We start from the raw sequence: 26,034 nt of genomic DNA, 5'->3' as shown, positions 1-26,034 counted from the left end.
TTTTACCAAATTACTTCTAGTTAGTTATTGTCTTTGTTTTTATATTAAGTGGACGGTTGATGCAAACAAAAAAACTCTTAAACAGTAGAGTTTTTGCGAAAAACTGACGATATAGAATTTATCTTGCTTTCATATCCTATCATTGAACCCAATTTCTCATCACTTGGCGTCCGTCCTCCATCACATCTTCTCCCCTGACACTGTTCGGTCAAATATAACTAAAATTGGACACAAGCATCATCAGGATATGTAGTTTAAATAATTTGTCCGATGACCCGCCTGTCAACCAACATGGCCAACACGGCTAAATACAGAACATATGGATAGACAGACACTTTAAATAGCAAAACTATGATCAGCAACAAATAACTTACATTTTATCCCCTTGATAGGAGTGATAACCCTGAAATGCCAATGTGTCACCCTTTTCTATGTTCTGGCCGAACACTTAAGAATATAGAAAGAAACAATAAACAGAAAAATTACGAGCAATACAAGGTCAGCAAAAATGATATGCATGTCATGAATTCTATTCTATATAAAAATAAGGAGATGTGGTATGGCTGTAAAAGGCCCCGACACAGACACTTTAGAGCCTCTTGTTTAGTAAGTACTAACACTATTACAGACGACCAGATATTTTAGGGCTGCAAAATGACCCATTCTCGTCAGTAGTCGCTGGCTTATTGTGTAAATCTTTTGGTTGACCGTTACAGCATACCTTGATTATTTATAACCACATCTATATCCACTTGTTGCAAGCAGTACATGTCTTCTCACATACGACTTACACTAAAGCCGAGACTGTCTATTCTTTGTTCTGAAAGTCGCGTTTTATTTCAAACCGTCAACTTTGTTCGCGTTATAAGGTTACAGGATTTACCTGTACCTGCAAAGTATTCGGATATGAATCAGCTACGTATTTAAATAAGAGAAAACTCCTTGAGTAGGGACTTCCAGCTTTTATAAGGTACTTGAGATCAACAATTATTTTAAGTTGGGTTCAAATTACCAAATCTTAAGCTTTCTGTGTAGTGTTTTGTTGACTGTTGATTGTCATTTTATTGTTTCTATTTATAACAATTTAAAATATATTTATTAAAGATGAACCGACTTGTCGACTGGGCGTTTAGGAATTTGTTTATATATGAATGCTTTATAAATGGATTTACTTTCATTGATTTGATATGATAAAACCAATATATTTATTACTAGCTGTGTTTGATAATAAATGCATTTCAATAATTATTTCAATAGAAAAAGGAGATTTCTATCCTTCTAGAGCATGTGTTATTGTTTTTGTCCTTCCCTTTGCCTATAGCGCCCTGCTTAGTCGACCCGTAATACTCGATTTGAGGTATGGGCATAACTTTCCAGCAACGTCACAATATTGGAGTAGAAGTTTTCAGCGACGCATAAATTGTTAGGAGACGTCAACAAGGTTATTTCATTAGTGTGTTAGAGATGAGAAAAGACTAGAAATTGCACAATCAATAGATGTTTATGTTTTGTAGGGCGCTTGGCACACTGTGAAAATGTTTTGTTCATTCACTGCCTTTGGAGATACTAGTTACGATAACAATGTTTATTAACCTGAGTATCTATACCTAGCTGTTAAGTGACTCAATCATTAGTTTATCCAAGCCATAATTTAATTTACCTGTCTAAAGTTCGACAGTAGTTATCACATGTCAAATCATCAAGATTATTTTAGTTTCTTTTCTATTTAATGAACTTGATAGATTTTGTTGTGCTGTGTCGGTTGACGGGAAATGTTCTAGATATTTAAAAAAAAGAAGTAAGTAATTGCTGTTGTATTTTGCACCACCCAATTGCTTTGATGATTCTTGGAAATTCTTTTACATGATTTATCTATAATTAAACTTAAGAGTGACGTGATAAATCAGCCGTGTATTTCTCATCAAAGCAACCATTAGATGTGTCCAGGCCTGAATCAAAGAAGAAAATGTTGTTGTTACACGCTAAGTGTAACATGTTATAGACTTCTGATATGGTCACGTTACTTAAAGAGGTGAATATTTCTCAATTAATATCATGTTTATAAAACGTTATGGCGTTTGTTTCTCTAGTAGTTTTTTGGGATAACGCCAATACGGTAATTCATACTGACAGATTGAATTTTGGAAGTTTTTAAGTAAACATTCATATGAGTGACATAAAAGTTGGCAACGCTGTGCTGTTAGTTTTAAAACTTAGTATGAATTTTGCATGACAAAAGATAATTATGTGGAATCCTTCTCTGTAAGTTATTTGTTATCAAATTTTGTCTTTTAGGCGACGAAATTACAAAGCAAATACACAAATTAAATCATGTGTACATGGCAAAATGATACGAAATTGAGACGAAAACACAGTTCAGTTGGATTTGTGAGTTGAAAGTACTGTCCGTGTAAGAACTGCCTGTATATTAAATAAGAGGCGTTCGCACAATACTATGGTTTGGGATTCTAAAAAAAAGCATAAAACAGAAATCTATATTGTGTTGACGCATAAAAGTTATATTGCGTCATATGCTTTACATTCCTTCAGATAAACGTTCCTGTTTGGCCTTGTTTTATCTTTATTGTTATTTTTCACTTTATTGTTAAGCATATTTTAATGTAGTTTGTACATAAAAATAAAGCAAAATCTGGACCACACAATGACAAATATTTAACAGCACGAACCACCTCCCCCTTAAAAAAGGACACACATATATTATAGTATGTATGTCTAAACTGAAAGTTGTCAATATTTGCATTGTCCGGTGACCATGACGTCAACAACTGCAAAGGGATTTATAGCATTGCATGGTTATTTTGAATTAAATATATAATATGAAACCATTGACAATTTAAACAACTTTATTCATTGTCTCATTGGTATTGAGTATTATGTTTTGTTGATCGTATTGGACATTCCTGTGGTCATGGTTTCTTTCATGTTGTGTTTTGAACAATATCCGAGCGACGCTTTTTAAGGCTGTTTCTATATAACTTAAAAAAACAGTGCAATTCAATGTAGTTAATTCCTTTTTTGATCAGAGATGAAATATAAAAAAATATTGAATTCGAATAAACAAAAACCCATAATCTCAGCAATTCAAACAGATTAAGATATAAACTCACACGACAAACCAACACATAAATAGCTTGCAATGAAAGCAAAATATTGGTAATCGGTTTAATCTTTAATGGAGAAAAGTAAGTGATATGAGGTTTAGACAAAATACTATATTTGTTTCTTGCTTTACAAAAATTATCAAACATGTAATATTTGGGAACAAACACATAAAACAATATGTTCAAACGGTGAATGTTTTTGGATTAAATATAACATAATATATAAAAATGATATTCTGGATGACAAGGATATTTCTCAAAATTTCGTATTGAACAAATAGTCAATTGATAACTGGTATACCAAATAAATGCGTTTTGTTAAAAAATGCAACGACGAAAAATCCGAGCAAACAAAAGTTACTAGCAAAACACTGGAACTTAAAATAAAAAGTAGTTAAAAAGGGAAGAAATCAAATATTGATAATAACATTTCAATTTTACACAGAGAACACCACGAGGTAATGACAAATGGGAGATTTTGGAAAGTGAACAAACAACACAATGTTATTATATCTATTTTCATATGCTTTAAAATTTATCAATTAAAATCATTTTGGTTAAAATTGCTGCAATTCATATAACAATATAAACAGATATTAGAAAACCGGATTTTTCTTTTATTACCTTGTTATCAATATATTCACAACGAATGAATCATTATAACAGTTGTTTTGTGAAAAAACATAAGACATCTTCCGGTGCACCTACAGGTAAGATCACCACTAGTTTTTTTTTTATAGAATTCGTGTTGCTAAGTCTTTAGTTTTTTATATGTCATGTTTTGTGTACTGTTATTTGTCTGTTTGTCTTTTTCTTTTTTTTTTAACCATGGCATTGTCAGTTTGTTTAGAAAAAAAATTTTCAACAGTTTAACATCTACAGATATGTCATTATTTCTTAAATTGTCAATTTATTTTTCATGCGAATTAACTGTTCTTGAAGATTGATTTTTCTTTGTTTGCACATTGTACAGAAAATATAAAAGATATAGAGTAAATATAAATGGCAAAAACGTTCAGCACAATAACATGAATAAGATCTACAAATAAGTCAAATTAGCTTTATAGGAGTAATTGTCCTTGCAAGAAGATATTTACTAATTGTGCGTTTTTTGTTGTTGAATGAATCACTGGGAGATTGAGAGAATCCTTCAATAGTTAAAGCGATAAAAAAAAAAATACTTATCAGTCAAATAAGTAGAAAATATCAACTGACTAACCACTCATAAGAGATATGAACGCTAAAAGACGATTTTAAGTTTTGCAGCGACTTTGATATGAAGCGGAAAATTGTTAAAAGTAAAAAGGTTCAGCCTAATATGATATAATTTAGATAGACAAGGCTAAGAGCTTCAATTAATTTCTTGTAAGAGTTAGAATTCTTCAAGGATGAATTTTTCCCATGTTTGCATTATTTGCAGAAATAATAGCAGATATAGGTAAAAGGAATATTAAAATTATCTGTAAAATAAGATGTACACATTCGTCAATATGACGGAAGTAGTAAATTGATTACTCGTAATAGTTATTGTCCTTGAAATACAAGTTTTGCCCTTTTTGTTATTTTTGGCAAAAAGTCACAATTTTAACCAATTTTTATCTTCAAAATGATAATAGGAATACTTACATCCCAGCTCCTTTGTTCTATCAGGGGTGATCTGAGCCAGATCATCCCTTCCAGATCACCCCAGATTAAGTTTCTTTGTTTTGCATGCTTTCCTTTGTTTGCCACATTTTGGCGGGAATGCATAATCCACAATAAAACTTAGAATTATTCTTATAAAGGATAGAATAAAGACACACTTTCAAAATTTATGTAGAAAAAATCCATTGTCTATACTGGGATTCGAACTCAAGACCTTTAGCATATCAACCCACGACACATACCCCTACACCAGGACGACTGGATACCAATTCCCAGTAATTTAATATATTTAAAGGAAGCAAGATATTTTCATAAGTGGGGCGAGTTGTCAGACCTTTATTCAGTTGGATTTTATAACTCTTTTCATAAATAAGGCGAGTTGTCAGACTGACTGTTCAATGGGATTTTACCCTTTTTCATAAGTGGGGAGAGTTGGCGATTTTTTAGAAAGTGGCGATTTACTGTAGGCCGATTGGCTAGTGGGGCGAGTTGACATGGTTTCATATTTAAACATCGTGTTCGGGGGTCATACAGGGTATATAATATATAGTAATATATAAAGTATATTATAATGGTTGTGTGGCGTTCTAAACTAGATTTTATGAATTGTAAATGGTTTTTCGTCTAATCTAAAACAGCTGGGATGTAAAATAGTTATCCCATTCGGACTTGGTGTCTCAGTGTTAGATCACCCTCTGGCCTCCGGCCATCGGGGTGATCTTACAGTGACACACCTCGTTCTCATGGGATAACTATTACAGAAACTTAGACACATCGTTGTCAATATAATGGAATTTATTGTGACTGTCATACAAGTGAGATGTTTAGCTTGCTGTTAAACCAGGTTTGTTCCACCATTTTCTACATAAGAAAATGCCTGTACCAAGTCAGGAATATGACAGTTGTTATCCATTCGTTTGATGTGTTTGAGCTTTTGATTTTGCCATTTGATTACGAATTTTCCTTGGAGTTCGGTATTTTTGTTTCTTTACTTTTTAGACCAGCCAGTTGGTCAACTTAACTCAATTAATCTTGTTGCCTTTCTTTTTTGCAAAAATGCAAGATGTGAGCGAAACAGGCTCCCCGTGGGTAACATTGGTATATGTTTTCTTAGTTCTTGGTGATCATTAAACGTTGAGTCTTACACAATATCAGCTCCAGACCTATTTTAAGGCAAAATCGTTAAAAAGAGACGAAATTCCCTGTAGTCATATACATCATCTCATCAGTAATGAAACAGGTAATTGTCAATCGTATTAATTAATATCATGTCTTTCAACAGTTGGTTACCGTTGAACGTGAATCCTCGATGATAAGTGAGCTTTGTCATATTTTTTATTATTTAAATCGTTTAATTCGATTAAACAAAATCCATAATCCAAGTTATTCCAACAGATGAAAATATTAACTCCAGAAGTTCTCCAAAACGAAATTATGAATCCTTCTACATCCAAGTCCGTACGCTCCACAGAGAGTCAAATTGTAAACAAGCATATCACTGCCACAACCCAGCTTAAAGCCTCTTCCGTACATTTGAAAGTCCCGACTATACTGTTTACCTTCATTACACAAACAACCATTTAATTTTCGTTTCATCTACGCATCTAGTAAGTGTTCTACTACTAATCTGTCAGTGCTTCAAACTACTTCCCTTACTACTAGCAAAGAACTTATTATTAACTTTTGTAAGAACTTTTTATGGTCCTTTTAATTCTGTTGACAGTTATGATTTTTCTACTCTCTACACTACACTTCCACACAATCTTATTTAATTAAATGGTGCTTTGAAAAATCTCATTGAAACTTATTTGCTGTAACTCGTTTAAATCCCTTTTCTGTAACGAAAACGGAAAGTATGCTAGATACACTTACTGGACATGTGAAGATATGATTGAAGCTTTAAATTTTCTCCTGGACAACATATATGTACGTGTCGGCGATAAAGTGTATCAACAAGTAGTAGGTATTTCTATTGTCACTAATTGCGCCCTTTTAATAGCAGATGTATTCTTGTATTGCTATGAATCACAGTTTGTGGCCAAACTCAGTAAAGACACGGCATTGTTACATTTGGTTGACACATTCAACAATACCTACCGTTATCTTGATGATAGTTTTTCGTTAAATAATCCAGAGTTCTCTAAATATACTACCGAAATTTACCCAACTTTAAATAAATCTAACATAAACAGCAGTAGTTGTCCTTTTCTAGATTTAGACATTTCAATTTCTAAAGGGAAACTCCATACTAAAATTTACGACAAAAGAGACGATTTGTTATTCCCTATTTTTTCCTTTTTTAAACGGCGATGTTCCTTTGGCTCCATCATATGGTGTTTATATATCCCAACTCGTTCGTTATGCCCGTGTGTGTAGTGATGTCAAAGATTTTAACGAACGTAATCAATGCATTATTGGTAAATTATTAAAGACCGGGTCTGGGGTATAAATAGCAGCCAATAAAAAAGATGAAGGGAAATTCAAGTTTCTTTGCAGGTTTCATGATTGGGAAACATTTTTATGTTTTACTAAATAAATAATATAAAGTTTAACTTGATATTATTCTCATAAGTGCAGAACATACTTATGAAAAAATATAAGTTAAAACAAAGTTATTTGATAAATTAATTTTTATGTAATTATAAAATAAAATTCAGAAGTAGTCAATACATGTATATTGAACTTCAAATGATTAGATTGACCCACTAGAGGCGGAGCCTCCTAATGTTTGTAAACACAACAGCATGCACATGCTACAATCTAAAAAAAATGAAAAACCATACCTTATTGCTAATCACAGACAAGATACAATCCTCACATAGATCCAAGAATATTTGCAACTAGATTAGTTCCTTCATAAATACAATAGACCTCCTCAGAATATTTATAGTTTTAATAAATTCTCAAAATATGTTTGAAAATGTGTAAATTGGCTTAATGATATTGTTCACAAATTTAATTTGTATATATATAATTATTCCCACATGTGGCCCATGTATGGTACATTTTGTAAATTGGGGAACCATGATCTTACTAATTCACATTTTGGCATGAAGTCTTGCCTATGATACACATAGTTCTTTCTTCTGGGATCCTGACGTAGAGCTGCACGTTTTCTTTCTAGATATCTAGGATCCTGCCATACATTTCTATGGAAAAGATTTGTCCAGAAGCGTTTATAGTCCGTTTTTCTCAAGGAAGAATTTCTTATATGTACCATTTGTATTTCACTCTCCTATCACATTTGTTTGTTATGTTCATGTGTTATGCACGATTTGCATAAACAGTACTGACATTCTTCAAAAATATCATTTTGCTCTATCAAAAAATCATCAAAATCTTCTGAATTTCCTGTCCCATTTGTCTCTTTATTTTCATCTTTGTTTTCTTTAATTTCAGTTTCTTTATAATCCCAGTTATTGTGAGCAAATAAATTATAAATAGTTTCTTTTTGTTCTTCTGTAACTTCAAGAGCCAAGATAGATTTTCCTTGATTTACACTGTCGTCCATTTTCAAATTGATAGCATAGATATGACCAGAGACTTTGCCCTCCAAAAATTTGAACCAAATGTATTTTTTAAATAAAAGGTACTAATTCATGTTTGTAACTGCTCTTTTGTTCTGTTTTAGATAAAATAATATTTTCTAAATAAAAAGTTATTTATTTATTTGTTTACATGCTGTTCTACTGAGGTAATAAATCTTGAAAGAACCTCAAGTAATGATAAACCCCAGCATCATAAATTACTTCTCAAAGAATTTGCACTAATTTGGCGGTAACTGTTTACTTATGTGTATGTTTGTGTAATATTATATTTCAGGACAAGTGTAATCTACAAAGAGGGATTGATAATGTGATCCTGTCCTGTTATATTATTTGTTTTTGTCATTAGTTATTAATACATTAAAACAAAAGAATTCTTAAACATGTATCTTTGAAATAAAATATAAAAATAAGATAAAGACATAATCTTTAGATTATAATTATTGTTTTGTCATATATATTATCCACTACTCCCCTTTCACACAATTTACAATATAAACTCATCCATAATCTGTATGGGAACTCAACTGTTTGGTCATATCAATATTAATAAAAATCGTTAAAGACAAAATTATGGCTTGTCCAAAAAAAAAAAACGAAAAAGAACCCCAAGTTTCAGAATGGAGTTTTCAGGAAGTGATGAAAAGAAGGCAGAAATTCTTGGTAAAATACTTGAAATTAGGAATATATTGACTCAAAGGTTAAACAAGCCTACAGGAAATTTGCAAGTTTTGGAAACTTTATTGGAGATGTGGTCTAATCAGGAAGTAAGGAATGCATCTGATGAACCATCTATACATGTACCAGATCCAATACCAAGTTCCTACGTTAAAGCTAGGAAAAAAGATGCTAACCAAAAAATATTCATGTGTGCTGAGGACTCACTAAAACGTTACAAAGAAGTGGTGGAAGCTCATTCCAGATACTGTAAACACAACCTAATTATAGAGAAATGGACAACAAGAGGACATGTAATTATGAATCCTCTCACACTTTTCTGTGGTCTTCTTCGCCATACATGCAGAACAAGGAATACTTGGTGAATAACAGAATGCAACATGGTCTGATCTGTAGTGGAATGTTGCCATCACATTATACCAAGTTTGTAGATGGTGCTAGAATCGGGAAAATTAATAGGGAAAACGAAATAAGTTCTTCAACTCGTATGAGTTTGCTTGAATTAATTTAGGGGAAACTTTAAATGAATGATGGCATTGGTGAACATAACAAACTGTTCGATTTGAAAAAAAAACAGTATTCTCTGACATGTTTTTTTTTGCTACAGAAGCATTTCATTTGCTTATGATTAAAATGCCACCGAAATATCCCATTTGTTCTTGCAACCATTCCAATATGCACAATAAGGATGTGTCATGCACTTTTGTAGCAGCTGTATAATTGTTATTATCGTCGACTCTGTTATAGATAGAGAGATACTTTATATAGTAAGAACAACCAAAACATTTTTATAGATCAAAATCTAAGTCAAGCATGACCCTTTTTCTCCATGTTATGCATTTTAAGCACGAATTGTTTTTGTGAATTGTAAGTCATAATTAAAAAAATGGAACTTTAATTGTCAGATTTTATTAATTTTTTTATTTATTTGAAATCCCTGTCTGTAAGACATTAATGCAACATGCAATGTGCATTGAACAAGGACATATATAAGGCAGTTTTTATTACTGTTTAAAACAAGTTTTCGGATTTAACGTTTCTATTCTGACTGACATGACTGCATATTTAGATATTATGTTGAGCTAAATGGATGTTCAACCTCAGTAAGGTTTGAATAGTGGGAAATGTTTTGGTCATTAATGGACACTATGTTTTATATTGACCTAAGAGATGCGACTTTCCTTTAACATGTTTAAGGGAAAAAAAGTAGTATAATATATTCCCGGCTTTTGGTTGGCCTTTTGTTTACCCAAGGCAGGTGAAGGAAGTCAACTTAGGAGCGCTGTGATTGGATGTAAGGGTACAATGTATTTTTTTTATTTATCTATGAATAACTGCAGTGTGTATATTTATAATATAAATTTTGAAACCCATTGAAATATTTTCTTGAGAATTATTCGAAAAGACTTCAAAAAATTTCATAAATTTGATGTGATATGACAGTGGGAATGGATAACATAAACAAGCTCCGTTAAAAGATGGTCATGATACTATTTGACTTCAATTTCTAAAACAGAAAAATAAAGTACTAATACCACACATAAATGTTTTGTCCAGGTTTTTATTATAAAAAGTGGTAACTTTAGAAAATATTAGTATTGTCGGCTATGGCAGGATAAACACTACAGTTTTCCCTATACCGAGGATAAAAAGAGAAAATAAAATCAATCAGAGTTAAGTAATATTGTACTATTTGAAGCTTTTGATTAGTACATTTGATTTTTATCACCATGAATAGAAATTTTTCACCGAGACCAATACTGTGTTGAGAAAAGTGCTGAGTCATCACAATAAGTCAAATTGATGGGTACTGATATAAAACTTGATTCTAGGATTTTAATATTAACTTTATTGTATAAAATGCACCAAACTCTACTTCTTTTGTATTTGTTTTCACCTTTCACAATGATTAATTCAATTGGAAACACCAGAATTCAAGTTGCGACAAATATATTTTACTGAAATATTTGCCTTTTTGGCTAAATTTAGATGGAATTTATACTCTTTGTTCACATTCTTGGCAGTTCATGCAGCAAATATTTCAATAGTGCTTCATTTTGTAGTTTTTATCTTTTATTATATCAAACACATTTAATTTTTCATTTTCTACTGGAATGGACTATTGTTGGAAATGAATACTCCCAAGGGACATAATTCAGCTGTTTTATAGAATAATACAAACAACAAAGGCAACTGTACAGCTGTGTTTTTTGCATATTAAATGTTTTAAGTGTTCAACATCTTTGTTTTGTTTGCATGTACAATGTAGGGGTGGGGACATAAAATAATCCATGCTTCTTTAAGTTTTGAAACATACTAGTATTTCGTATAGCAAAGGTTTTCTCACTAACTCAGTATTGCATTGATGGTGTCATACGAATTCTTTATATCTCTATGTCACAGTATAGGGAAAAAAGTAGTATTACATTTTCCCGGTTTTAGGTTGGCCTTTTGTGTACCCATGGCAGGTGAAAGAAGTCAACTTAGGAGCGCTGTGATTGGATGTAAGGGTACAATATAATTTTTTTATTTATCTATGAATAATTGCAGTGTGTATATCTACAATATAAATTTTGAAACACATTGAAATATTTTCTTGAGAATTATTCGAAAAGACTTCAAAAAATTTCATAAATTTGATGTAAAATGACGGTGGGAATGGATAACATGAACAAGCTCCGTTGGAAGATGGTCGTGATACTTTTTGACTTCAATTTCTAAAACAGAATCATAAAGTACTAATACCACACATAAATGTTTTGTCCAGGTTTTTATTACAAAAAGTGGTAACTTTAGAAAATGTAAGTATTGTCGGATATGGCAGAATAAATACTACCGTTTTCCCTAAAGGGTATAACCTCATTTACACTTTGTTAAAAGACATTTTTACATCCGTGGGGTATTTTGCAGTGACATCGAAGACTTATTACTTTGATAACGGTTTTGGTTATGAGTACTCAGGTGAAGGCCACGCTCTTGATAATGAATATTGTGACCTTTTAAGGATTTTATGGTTCTTGTGAATCATTTCAAAGCAATTTGAGTGTACAGTAGTGTATATTTTACAAAGTGGAAAGGAAAGAACTCTAAATTCTTCAAGATTTAGTTATAATAATTTTTTTGGCAGCCATCCTTGGTGATTTACAAAGTGTCATTGTAAACCACAGGCAGTTCCTACATGTCCCTAACTCAAGTAACAAATCAAATCTTTTTGCAAAAATAGTTAAAACTCATCATATCATATCCATTATAACCCCAATAGCTTACTTTCCCAAATGAGATCACACACAATTGTACTTAAGGTGAAACGACGCTGATTATATTTCTAGTCGTTAGAACAATCGTTTGACAATGTATATAACGTTAGAGGAAAACTATTGAATAATTGATCGTAAACAACTCTTACCATTTTGTGATGAAAATAATATCATTTATCTTGCATGATACTCGTTATATCTTACTGTCTTGGGAAACTTAAACATTCAAAAGATAAATTTGAAAATATAAACTGAAAACAAGACCACATTAAAAGTCTAGGAATATATTTTGCATACAATTATCCAGAATGTCATAAATTAAACACAGAAAAGCAAATAGATCAATGTGAAAAATTAATTCAAGGATGGAACAAACGAAACTTAACATTAATAGGAAAGATTACTGTAGTTAAGTCTTTAATTTTACCAAACCTAACATACATTGCATCAAGTATGATAATAACACATGAAATAAAACAAAAGTTCAAAAATTTAATATATAATTTTATATGGAGTGGAAAAAAAGATAAAGTTAAACGTACTATATTATGTAAACCGTATATTGAAGGAGGATTACAAATGATTGATTTAGATTGCTATCTAAAATCATTACAAATCAGATGGGTTTTTAAACTAATAAAAAAGGAAAATGATAACTTAAAAATTATTCCAAGATTTTACCTTGATAAATTTGGGAAAGATTTTCTTTTATTCAGAATGAATTTAACAAATGTTAATTTTGCTTAAGAAAATAAATTATAAATCTTTACCTGAATTCTATAAACAATTTATTAAAACATGGGTAGAAATAAAAGGAGGTCAAACAATTTTACTAAGAAACTTTCTTGAAGTTAGAAAACAACTTATATGGGAAAATCATCTTATCTAAGAAAATGGGAAATGACTGTTCTTTCAACACTAGAATAATAGTCATATTTTGTACATCAATAATATATTAGATGAAAACGGATACATCTCATCAGAACTGTACTAAAAAATCTAAAGAAAAAACACAAGACTGGATTAGAGAATTTTCATTAGTTAAAAAAGCTAAACCAAAGCACTGGCAAAATATTTTAAAACAAAAAAGCTCTTATAAAACTGTTGTCAATATAAAAAAATCGGTGAAGTTAAATATACTACTCGAACTTGAAATTTCACCAGATATGAGTAACAAAGAAGTATATGCTTTCTTGCAAAGTCAATTTGCACATGATAAACTGACAGGAGTTTTAATGTTGCAAAGAATTCTTCATAAAAAAATGACTACAAAATTGAAGTCCACATTTAATTTTATTTTTAACTACCTTGAAAATAACAAATTTAAAATGTTTAAATGGAAAATAATACATTATATATTAGCCTATAATGAATTACTTTATAAATGGAAAATAGTACCAAGCGGTCTGTGCTTCCATTCTAAGCAACATGATGATTATAAACACTTCTTTTTTTTCCTGTTCATATAATGTTCATTATTGGCATAAAGTTGACCAGCTATTAGCATTTTTTAGAATTGATAAGCATATACTTAGTCTTGAAAGTTTAGTAACCGGCTATAAAATTAAAGATGAAAATTATTTTGATATAAACTATCTATTAACTATAATTTTCTTTTCCATCTATAAAGCATATTATATGTCAGACAAGAAAGATAAGGTCATTGATAACTTAAAATCTTCAAAACTGAAATCTGGGACATTATTAACATAAATAAAATCAGAAGCAAAAAAAAAAACAAGGAAATATACTTAAAAAATGGGAATATTACGAATTCCTTAAAATGAAATGATAAATATTAGATACATGTCCTAGCTGTGACCTCGTTAATAGTGTCCAGTCAGTTGGTATGCATTAACTGAAATTCGCAATTTTACTCTTTTATAATTTATAACAGCTACACTGAATTAGTATTGTTATTAAATATGTTTATTCCTGTTCACAATGCAAAATTATAATGAGCAGGAGAGCGAGCAGATTACAAAACACAATGCAACGTTACTGCATACATGTATAATTTGAAGACGACGTGTACTTTCGATCAATTTTCGATCTTTGGCTTTATCATAGAAATTAACCTTTACTGTTAAAAAATGAAGTTGTACACATAATGTGTACACCATTCTTACTTCATCATCCAAGACTTCTTATATAATTCAGTGGTGTAAACAAAACAAAAAAAAAATCAGTTCAAAATTCCATTGTCGGCTGAAGAGTCATGTATCAAAGATCATCATCATTTTCGCGGTTCAGTGAAGCTTTAATAAAAAAATCATATACAGCATAGGTTAAGAAACATACCGTATTCCGGTAAAAAAAAATATTATGTAGAACTGTTCTAATGTATTAATATAACTAACTTTATAGATATATACTTTATTGAATATCTTTCCCTTGATATTCAATAACTAATTAAAAGGGATACTTAATTGAAGCTGTAGATTGAGTAAATTGTTAACAGCAAAGGTGCAATAAAATTGATTAATTTGAAAAAAAAAAAAAACAAAAAAAAAAAAACAAAAGTAAAGTGTTGAAAGACAACTGGGAGCATTTGTGTCAAGTGTGCCGCGTTTTCATACTTAATTTTAAAAATTAATGTATGTTGCATGCGAAACAAGATATACTTACTATTCCAAAATTTAGTATTAATCAAAGGGACATGTTAGTTTTATATTCTTATCTTTAGTCTTAATGAATTTTAGTTGAAACCAAACATAGCAAGTATCATGCAAAAAAGTATGAAATAAAGTAAAATTTCATTTTCTTTTTGTCTTTTCACAGAGGAGCGAGGCAAAGAACTTTTTGAGTATTTGATTGTTTATTGACTTACAATTGAAATATATTTTTTTACGTATTTTTATATTTCACATTTTAATTTGAAAGAAAGAGTAAAAATGTTTGTTTCAAAATGCCTGTCAATTAAAAGCAGGTGTGAAGTCCCCTTCATATAATTAGATTTCACCAAGGCTGTTAGATGATATACAACAAATATATCATATACTATTATCTTTAGTCTCTGGGAATTTTAGTTGTACACAAACAAATCAAATGTCATGCAAAAACAGTATGAAAAAATGTAAGTTTTTTTCTTTTTGTCTTTTTTTAGAGGAGGCACGGAGAAAAGTTGGTGAGTATTTGATTGTTTATCGACTTACAACAGAATTCTATTTGTTAACGGGAGCCTCGGTGGCCGAGTGGTCTAAATAGTCGAACTACTGTGTCACTAGCCAGTCAACACTGAGGTTGGGAGTTCGAATCCCGCACGAAGCAGGTACATTCGACTCCAATCTTAATTGACTAGAATTGTTAGTTTTCCTACCGAAGTTCGATGGTTCTCTCCGGGAACTCCGGCTTCCTCTACCAATAAAAACTGACCGTTACAAAAGAGCAGTATGATGTTAAAAGTGGCGTTAAACACCAATCAATCAATCAATCTTTGTTTACGTATTTTAATATTTGACATACAAATTTGAAAGGAAGTGTACGAAAAATTTGTTTCAAATTGCCTGTAAAAGTAGACAGGTGTGGAGTCCCCCTCATATAATTAGATTTCAGCAAGGCTGTTAGATGAGAGAGAGCAAATATATATATACTGTCATAAAAATGAGAAAACATAGGTTTGCTTTCAATAGATTTGTAATCAGTATAAATTTGAACGCATGTAAACTGAAGATTGATCAACAAAAACCACCAACTAATAATATGACATACGAAAAAGGAATGTATAAATATGTACGACCGTTGTGACCAGAATGACCAATAGGGAATTAAAAAGTAAAGGCAAATTCAGCTTAGGTCATCTTTATCTGAGGGAGTTTGAACATAAGATTCCTAGTAATTTCTTCATTTAGAAAAATATATGTTATAACTCATGTCAGTACTGATTAACTAATTACTGAGCTTATGATACCCTTACGTACCTCCTGTCTATCATAAGTGGTATTGGACTGATAATAGTAAATGAAAACAAAAGTTTATATATTCCATGTGTTCGAGGCGCTTTTCTGGATTTACCTTCATTATGAATAGTTTAACCCGAGTGATTAAACATAGTCTTAAGCCTGATTCGAATATTTCGAAAACAAGGTTCTGTCATCTACATTATCAAAAATAATGTTATCTGTGAATCTTTTTATTTCTGCCTTTTTCCTTTTAAACGTTTAATAATGTCTATTCCATTAGAAATGCATTGGACATAAGAAAGACACGTAATAATAAGATGACTACCAAATGATGAAACTTTACAATAATAATGGTTCATCATCATTGACAGGAACAATTTTATTCCCAGACCAAAACAAAATGTTTCAAGTGTTTTCGTGCATTATAGAGGGGTCTTCTTGTCTATTGTGAATTGTAAGTGATAATTGAAAAAAAAGAAAATCCCTGTCTTTAAGACATTAATGCAACATACCATGTGCATTGAACAAGGACATACATAAAGCAGTTTTTATTGCTGTTTAAAACTAGTTTTCGGATTTAACGTTTCTATTCTGACTGACATGACTGCATATTTAGATATTGTGTTAAGCTAAATGGATGTTAAACCTCAGTAAGGTTTGAATAGTGGGAAATATTTTGGTCATTAATGGACACCATGTTTTATATTGACCTAAGAGATGCGACCTTCCTTTAACATGCTTAAAGGGTATAACCTCATTGACACTTTGTTTAAAGACATTTTTTACACACGTGGGGTATTTTGCAGTGACATCGAAGTGTAATTACTTTGATAAAGGTTTTGGTTATAAGTACCCAGTTGAAGGCTTCGCTCTTGATAATGAATATTGTTATTTTGATACCTTTTAAGGATTTTATGGTTCTTGTAAATCATTTCAAAGCAATTTGAGTCTACAGTAGTGTATATTTTACAAAGTGAAAAGGAAAGAACTCTAAAGTCTTTAAGATTTAGTTATAATATTTTTGTTTCAGCCATCCTTGGTAATTTACAAAGTGTCATTGTAAACCACAGGCACTTTGTTAAAAGACATTTTTTACACACGTGGGGTATTTTGCAGTGACATCGAAGACTAATTACTTTGATAAAGGTTTTGTTTATAAGTACTCAGGTGAAGGCCACGTTCTTGATAATGAATATTGTTATTTTGATACCTTTTTAAGGATTTTATGGTTCTTGTAAATCATTTCAAAGCAATTTGAGTGTACAATAGTGTATATTTTACAAAATGAAAGAGAAAGTACTCTAAATTCTTCCAGATTAAGATATAATATTTTTTTGGCAGCCATCTTTGGTGATTTACAAAGTGTCATTGAAATCACACACAATTGTACTGAAGGTAAAATGACGTTGATTATATTTTTAGTCGATAAAACAATCGCTTTATAAGGTATATAACGTCAGAGGAAAACTATTGAATAATTAATCGTAAACAACCCTTACCATTTTGTTATGAAAATTATATCATTGTTCTTGCATGATACTCGTTTTATCTTACTGTCAGAATATTCGATTTAGAAATATTTACTGTTGTTTGATACCTTAATTTTGTTTTCGGTTTAATTTGTTATCTTAAGCCTACCCAGTAATGATGACATTTTAACTAAATTGGTTCATCACTTCATGAAACTAATAATTGCCATCAATTGTTTACTAACAAAAGTAAAAAAGTGTTGCAAGACAACTGACAGCTTTTTTGTCAAGTGTGCCGCGTGTTCATACTTGATTTTAAAAATTAATGTATGTTGCATGCGAAACAAGATAGACTTACTATTCCAAAGTTTAGTATTAATCAAAGGGACATGTTAGTTTTATATTCTTATCTTTAGTCTTAATAAATTTTAGTTAAAACCAAACATAGTAAGTATCATGTAAAAAAGTATAAAATAAAGTAAAATTTCATTTTCCTTTTGTCTTTCTTTCAGAAGAGCTAGACACATAACTTTTTGAGTATTTGATTGTTTATTGACTTACAATTGAAATATATTTGTTTACGTATTTTTATATTTGACATTCAAATTTAAAAGGAAGCATAAAAATGTTTGTTTCAAAATGCCTGCCAATTAAAGGCAGGTTTGAAGTCCCTTCCTATAATTAGATTTCTGCAAGGCTGTTAGATGACATACAACAAATATATCATATACTATTATCTTTAGTCTCTGGGAATTTTAGTTGTACACAAACAAATCAAATGTCATGCAAAAACAGTATGAGAAAAAGTAAGTTTTTCTCTTTTTTTCTTTTTTCAGAGGAGGCACAGAGAAAATATGGTGAGTATTTGATTGTTTATCAACTTACAACATAATTCTATTTGTTTAAGGGAGCCTCGGTGGCCGAGTGGTCTAAATAGTCGAACTACTGTGTCACTAGCCAGTCAACACTAAGGTTGGGAGTTCGAATCCCGCACGGGCAGGTACATTCGACTCCAATCTTAATTGACTAGAATTGTTAGTTTTCCTACCGAAGTTCGGTGGTTCTCTCCGGGAACTCCGGCTTCCTCCACCAATAAAAACTGAACGTTATGAAAGAGCAGTATGATGTTAAAAGTGGCGTTAAACACCAATCAATCAATCAATATTTGTTTCCGTATTTTAATATTTGACATACAAATTTGAAAGGAAGTGTACGAAAAATTTGTTTCAAATTGCCTGTAAAAGTAGGCAGGTGTGAAGTCCCCCTCATATAATTAGATTTCAGCAAGGCTGTTAGATGAGAGAGAGCAAATATATATGTACTATCATAAAAATGAGAAAATATAGGTTTGCTTTCAATAGATTTGTAATCAGTATAAATTTGAACGCATGTAAACTGAAGATTGATAAACAAAAACCACCCACTAATAATATGACATATGAAAAAGGAATGTATAAATATGTACGACCGTTGCGACCAGAATGACCAATAGGGAATTAAAAAGTAAAGCCAAATTCAGATAAGGTCATCTTTATCTGAGGGAGTTTGAACATAAGATTCCTAGTAATTTCTTCATTTAGAAAAATATATGTATTAACTCATGTCAGTACTGATTAACTAATTACTGAGCTAATGATACCCTTACGTACCTCCTGTCTATCATAAGTGGTATTGGACTGATAATAGTAAATGAAAACAAAAGTTTATATATTCCATGTGTTCGAGGCGCTTTTCTGGATTTACCTTCATTAGGAATGGTTTAACCCGAGTGATTAAACATAGTCTTGAGCCTGATTCGAGTAATTCGAAAACAAGGTTCTGTCATCTACATTATCAAAAATAATGTTATCTGTGAATCTTTTTATTTCTGCCTCTTTCCTTTTACACGTTTAATAATGTCTATTCCATTAGAAATGCATTGGACATAAGAAAGACACGTAATAATAAGATGACTACCAAATGATGAAACTTTACAATAATAATTGTTCATCATCATGGACAGGAACAATTTTATTCCCAGACCAAAACAAAATGTTTCAAGTGTTTTCGTGCATTATAGAGGGGTCTTTATGTCTTTTGTGAATTGTAAGTGATAATTGAAAAAAATAAAATCCCTGTATTTAAGACATTAATGCAACATACCATGTGCATTGAACAAGGACATACATAAAGCAGTTTTTATTGCTGTTTAAAACTAGTTTTCGGATTTAACGTTTCTATTTTGACTGACATGACTGCATATTTAGATATTGTGTTAAGCTAAATGGATGTTAAACCTCAGTAAGGTTTGAATAGTGGGAAATATTTTGGTCATTAATGGACACCATGTTTTATATTGACCTAAGAGATGCGACCTTCCTTTAACATGCTTAAAGGGTATAACCTCATTGACACTTTGTTTAAAGACATTTTTTACACACGTGGGGTATTTTGCAGTGACATCGAAGTGTAATTACATTGATAAAGGCTTTGGTTATAAGTACCCAGTTGAAGGCTTCGCTCTTGATAATGAATATTGTTATTTTGATACCTTTTAAGGATTTTATGGTTCTTGTAAATCATTTCAAAGCAATTTGAGTCTACAGTAGTGTATATTTTACAAAGTGAAAAGGAAAGAACTCTAAAGTCTTTAAGATTTAGTTATAATATTTTTGTTTCAGCCATCCTTGGTAATTTACAAAGTGTCATTGTAAACCACAGGCACTTTGTTAAAAGACATTTTTTACACACGTGGGGTATTTTGCAGTGACATCGAAGACTAATTACTTTGATAAAGGTTTTGTTTATAAGTACTCAGGTGAAGGCCACGTTCTTGATAATGAATATTGTTATTTTGATACCTTTTTAAGGATTTTATGGTTCTTGTAAATCATTTCAAAGCAATTTGAGTGTACAGTAGTGTATATTTTACAAAATGAAAAGGAAAGTACTCTAAATTCTTCCAGATTAAGATATAATATTTTTTTGGCAGCCATCTTTGGTGATTTACAAAGTGTCATTGAAATCACACACAATTGTACTGAAGGTGAAATGACGTTGATTATATTTTTAGTCGATAAAACAATCGCTTTATAATGTATATAACGTCAGAGGAAAACTATTGAATAATTAATCGTAAACAACCCTTACCATTTTGTTATGAAAATTATATCATTGTTCTTGCATGATACTCGTTTTATCTTACTGTCAGAATATTCGATTTAGAAATATTTACTGTTGTTTGATACCTTAATTTTGTTTTCGGTTTAATTTGTTATCTTAAGCCTACCCAGTAATGATGACATTTTAACTAAATTGGTTCATCACTTCATGAAACTAATAATTGCCATCAATTGTTTACTAACAAAAGTAAAAAAGTGTTGCAAGACAACTGACAGCTTTTTTGTCAAGTGTGCCGCGTGTTCATACTTGATTTTAAAAATTAATGTATGTTGCATGCGAAACAAGATAGACTTACTATTCCAAAGTTTAGTATTAATCAAAGGGACATGTTAGTTTTATATTCTTATCTTTAGTCTTAATAAATTTTAGTTAAAACCAACATAGTAAGTATCATGTACAAAAGTATAAAATAAAGTAAAATTTCATTTTCCTTTTGTCTTTCTTTCAGAAGAGCTAGACACATAACGTTTTGAGTATTTGATTGTTTATTGACTTACAATTGAAATATATTTGTTTACGTATTTTTATATTTGACATTCAAATTTAAAAGGAAGCATAAAAATGTTTGTTTCAAAATGCCTGCCAATTAAAGGCAGGTTTGAAGTCCCTTCCTATAATTAGATTTCTGCAAGGCTGTTAGATGACATACAACAAATATATCATATACTATTATCTTTAGTCTCTGGGAATTTTAGTTGTACACAAACAAATCAAATGTCATGCAAAAACAGTATGAGAAAAAGTAAGTTTTTCTCTTTTTTTCTTTTTTCAGAGGAGGCACAGAGAAAACATGGTGAGTATTTGATTGTTTATCAACTTACAACATACTTCTATTTGTTTAAGGGAGCCTCGGTGGCCGAGTGGTCTAAATAGTCGAACTACTGTGTCACTAGCCAGTCAACACTAAGGTTGGGAGTTCGAATCCCGCACGGGCAGGTACATTCGACTCCAATCTTAATTGACTAGAATTGTTCGTTTTCCTACCGAAGTTCGGTGGTTCTCTCCGGGAACTCCGGCTTCCTCCACCAATAAAAACTGAACGTTATGAAAGAGCAGTATGATGTTAAAAATGGCGTTAAACACCAATCAATCAATCAATATTTGTTTCCGTATTTTAATATTTGACATACAAATTTGAAAGGAAGTGTACGAAAAATGTGTTTCAAATTGCCTGTAAAAGTAGGCAGGTGTGAAGTCCCCCTCATATAATTAGATTTCAGCAAGGCTGTTAGATGAGAGAGAGCAAATATATATGTACTGTCATAAAAATGAGAAAATATAGGTTTGCTTTCAATAGATTTGTAATCAGTATAAATTTGAACGCATGTAAACTGAAGATTGATAAACAAAAACCACCCACTAATAATATGACATATGAAAAAGGAATGTATAAATATGTACGACCGTTGCGACCAGAATGACCAATAGGGAATTAAAAAGTAAAGCCAAATTCAGATAAGGTCATCTTTATCTGAGGGAGTTTGAACATAAGATTCCTAGTAATTTCTTCATTTAGAAAAATATATGTATTAACTCATGTCAGTACTGATTAACTAATTACTGAGCAAATGATACCCTTACGTACCTCCTGTCTATCATAAGTGGTATTGGACTGATAATAGTAAATGAAAACAAAAGTTTATATATTCCATGTGTTCGAGGTGCTTTTCTGGATTTACCTTCATTAGGAATGGTTTAACCCGAGTGATTAAACATAGTCTTAAGCCTGATTCGAGTAATTCGAAAACAAGGTTCTGTCATCTACATTATGAAAAATAATGTTATCTGTGAATCTTTTTATTTCTGCCTCTTTCCTTTTACACGTTTAATAATGTCTATTCCATTAGAAATGCATTGGACATAAGAAAGACACGTAATAATAAGATGACTACCAAATGATGAAACTTTACAATAATAATTGTTCATCATCATGGACAGGAACAATTTTATTCCCAGACCAAAACAAAATGTTTCAAGTGTTTTCGTGCATTATAGAGGGGTCTTTATGTCTTTTGTGAATTGTAAGTGATAATTGAAAAAAATAAAATCCCTGTATTTAAGACATTAATGCAACATACCATGTGCATTGAACAAGGACATACATAAGGCAGTTTTTATTGCTGTTTAAAACTAGTTTTCGGATTTAACGTTTCTATTCTGATCGACATGACTGCATATTTAGATATTGTGTTAAGCTAAATGGATGTTCAACCTCAGTAAGGTTTTAATAGTGGGAAATGTTTTGGTCATTAATGGACACCATGTTTTATATTGACCAAAGAGATGCGACCTTCCTTTAACATGCTTAAAGGGTATAACCTCATTGACACTTTGTTAAAAGACATTTTTTACACACGTGGGGTATTTTGTAGTGACATCGAAGACTAATTACTTTGATAAAGGTTTTGGTTATAAGTACTCAGTTGCAGGCTTCGCTCTTGATAATGAATATTGTTATTTTGATACCTTTCAAGTATTTCATGGTTCTTGTAAATCATTTCAAAGCAATTTGAGTCTACAGTAGTGTATATTTTACAAAGTGAAAAGGAAAGAACTCTAAATTCTTTAAGATTTAGTTATAATATTTTTGTTTCAGCCATCCTTGGTAATTTACAAAGTGTCATTGTAAACCACAGGCACTTTGTTAAAAGACATTTTTTACACACGTGGGGTATTTTGCAGTGACATCGAAGACTAATTACTTTGATAAAGGTTTTGTTGATAAGTACTCAGGTGAAGGACACGCTCTTGATAATGAATATTGTTATTTTGATACCTTTCTAAGGATTTTATGGTTCTTGTAAATCATTTCAAAGCAATTTGAGTGTACAGTAGTGTATATTTTACAAAGTGAAAAGGAAAGTACTCTAAATTCTTCTAGATTAAGATATAATATTTTTTTGGCAGCCATCTTTGGTGATTTACAAAGTGTCATTGAAATCACACACAATTGTACTGAAGGTGAAATGACGTTGATTATATTTTTAGTCGAAAAAACAATCGTTTATAATGTATATAACGTCAGAGGAAAATTATTTAATAATTGATCGTAAACAACCCTTACCATTTTGTTATGAAAATTATCTCATTGTTCTTGCATGATACTCGTTATATCTTACTGTCAGAATATTCGATTTAGAAATATTTACTGTTGTTTGATACCTTAATTTTGTTTTCGGTTTAATTTGTTATCTTAAGCCTACCCAGTAATGATGACATTTTAACTAAACTGGTTCATCACTTCATGAAACTAATAATTGCAATCAATTGTTTACTAACAAAAGTAAAAAAGTGTTGCAAGACAACTGACAGCTTTTGTGTCAAGTGTGCCGCGTGTTCATACTTGATTTTAAAAATTAATGTATGTTGCATGCGAAACAAGATATACTTACTATTCCAAAGTTTAGTATTAATCAAAGGGACATGTTAGTTTTATATTCTTATCTTTAGTCTGAATAAATTTTAGTTGAAACCAAACATAGTAAGTATCATGTAAAAAAGTATAAAATAAAGTAAAATTTCATTTTCCTTTTGTCTTTTTTTCAGAAGAGCTAGACACATAACTTTTTGAGTATTTGATTGTTTTTTGACTTACAATTGAAATATATTTGTTTACGTATTTTTATATTTGACATTCAAATTTAAAAGGAAGCATACACATGTTTGTTTCAAAATGCCTGCCAATTAAAGGCAGGTTTGAAGTCCCTTCCTATAATTAGATTTCTGCAAGGCTGTTAGATGACATACAACAACTATATTATATACTATTATCTTTAGTCCCTGGGAATTTTAGTTGTACACAAACAAATCAAATGTCATGCAAAAACAGTATGAGAAAAAGTAAGTTTTTCTCTTTTTTTCTTTTTTCAGAGGAGGAAATGAGAAAACATGGTGAGTATTTGATTGTTTATCAACTTACAACAGAATTCTATTTGTTTAAGGGAGCCTCGGTGGCCGAGTGGTATAAGTAGTCGAACTACTGTGTCACTAGCCAGTCAACACTGAGGTTGGGAGTTCGAATCCCGCACGGGCAGGTACATTCGACTCCAATCTTATTTGACTAGAATTGTTAGTTTTCCTACCGAAGTTCGGTGGTTCTCTCCGGGCACTCCGGCTTCTTTCACCACTAAAAACTGACCGCCACGAAAAAGCAGTATGATGTTAAAAGTGGCGTTAAACACCAATCAATCAATCAATCAATATTTGTTTCCGTATTTTAATATTTGACATACAAATTTGAAAGGAAGTGTACGAAAAATGTGTTTCAAATTGTCTGTAAAAGAAGGCAGGTGTGGAGTCCCCCTCATATAATTAGATTTCAGCAAGGCTGTTAGATGAGAGAGATAAAATATATATATATACTGTCATAAAAATGAGAAAACATAGGTTTTCATTCAATAAATTTGTAATCAGTATAAATTTGAACGCATGTAAACTGAAGATTGATCAACATAAACCACCCACTAATAATATATGACATATGAAAAAGGAATGTATAAATATGTACGACCGTTGCGACCAGAATTACCAATAGGGAATTAAAAAGTAAAGCCAAATTCAGCTAAGGTCATCTTTATCTGAGGGAGTTTGAACATAAGATTCCTAGTAATTTCGTCATTTAGAAAAAATATATGTTATAACTCATGTCAGTACTGATTAACTAATTACTGAGCTAATGATACCCTTACGTACTTCCTGTCTATCATAAGTGGTATTGGACTGATAATAGTAAATGAAAACAACAGTTCATATATTTTTTGAAAACAAGGTTCTGTCATCTACAATATCAAAAATTATGTTATCTGTGAATCTTTTTATTTCTGCCTCTTTCCTTTTAAACGTTTAATAATGTCTATTCCATTAGAAATGCATTGGACATAAGAAAGTCACGTGATAATAAGATGACTACCAAATGATGAAATTTTTCAATAATAATTGTTCATCATCATGGACAGGACAACTTTTATTCCCAGACGAAAACAAAATGTTTCAAGTGTTTCCGTTGCATAACTATAGAGGGATATTCCTTGTCTTTTGTGAATTGTAAGTGATAATTGAAAAAAAAATAAATGCCCTGTCTGTCTGTAAGACATTAATACAACATACCATGTGCATTGAACAAGGACATATGTAAGGCAGTTTGTATTACTGTTTAAAACTAGTTTTCGGATTTAACGTTTCTATTCTGATCGACATGACTGCATATTTAGATATTATGTTAAGCTAAATGGATGTTCAACCTCGGTAAGGTTTGA

The 26,034-nt window shown here is 31.0% G+C and overlaps 1 protein-coding gene across 2 annotated transcripts in view; it reads left to right on the top strand.

Moving 5' to 3' along the window:
* Positions 1-26,034, top strand: part of LOC127722050 (uncharacterized) — a 275,032-nt gene that overhangs the window by 164,293 nt on the left and 84,705 nt on the right. For both annotated transcript variants that reach the window (XM_052228896.1, XM_052228895.1), the window contains 4 exons: positions 15,353-15,373; positions 18,454-18,474; positions 21,552-21,572; positions 24,650-24,670. In XM_052228896.1, the coding sequence (XP_052084856.1) occupies positions 15,353-15,373; positions 18,454-18,474; positions 21,552-21,572; positions 24,650-24,670 (84 nt within the window). The remainder of the gene's footprint in view (positions 1-15,352; positions 15,374-18,453; positions 18,475-21,551; positions 21,573-24,649; positions 24,671-26,034) is intronic.

The sequence above is a fragment of the Mytilus californianus genome, unplaced genomic scaffold (genome assembly GCF_021869535.1).
Source record: "Mytilus californianus isolate M0D057914Y unplaced genomic scaffold, xbMytCali1.0.p SCAF_12, whole genome shotgun sequence".
In the NCBI taxonomy this organism is placed as follows: domain Eukaryota; kingdom Metazoa; phylum Mollusca; class Bivalvia; order Mytilida; family Mytilidae; genus Mytilus; species Mytilus californianus.
Note: the sequence above shows the minus strand (reverse complement) of the source record. Positions and strands in the feature narration are given on the sequence as shown.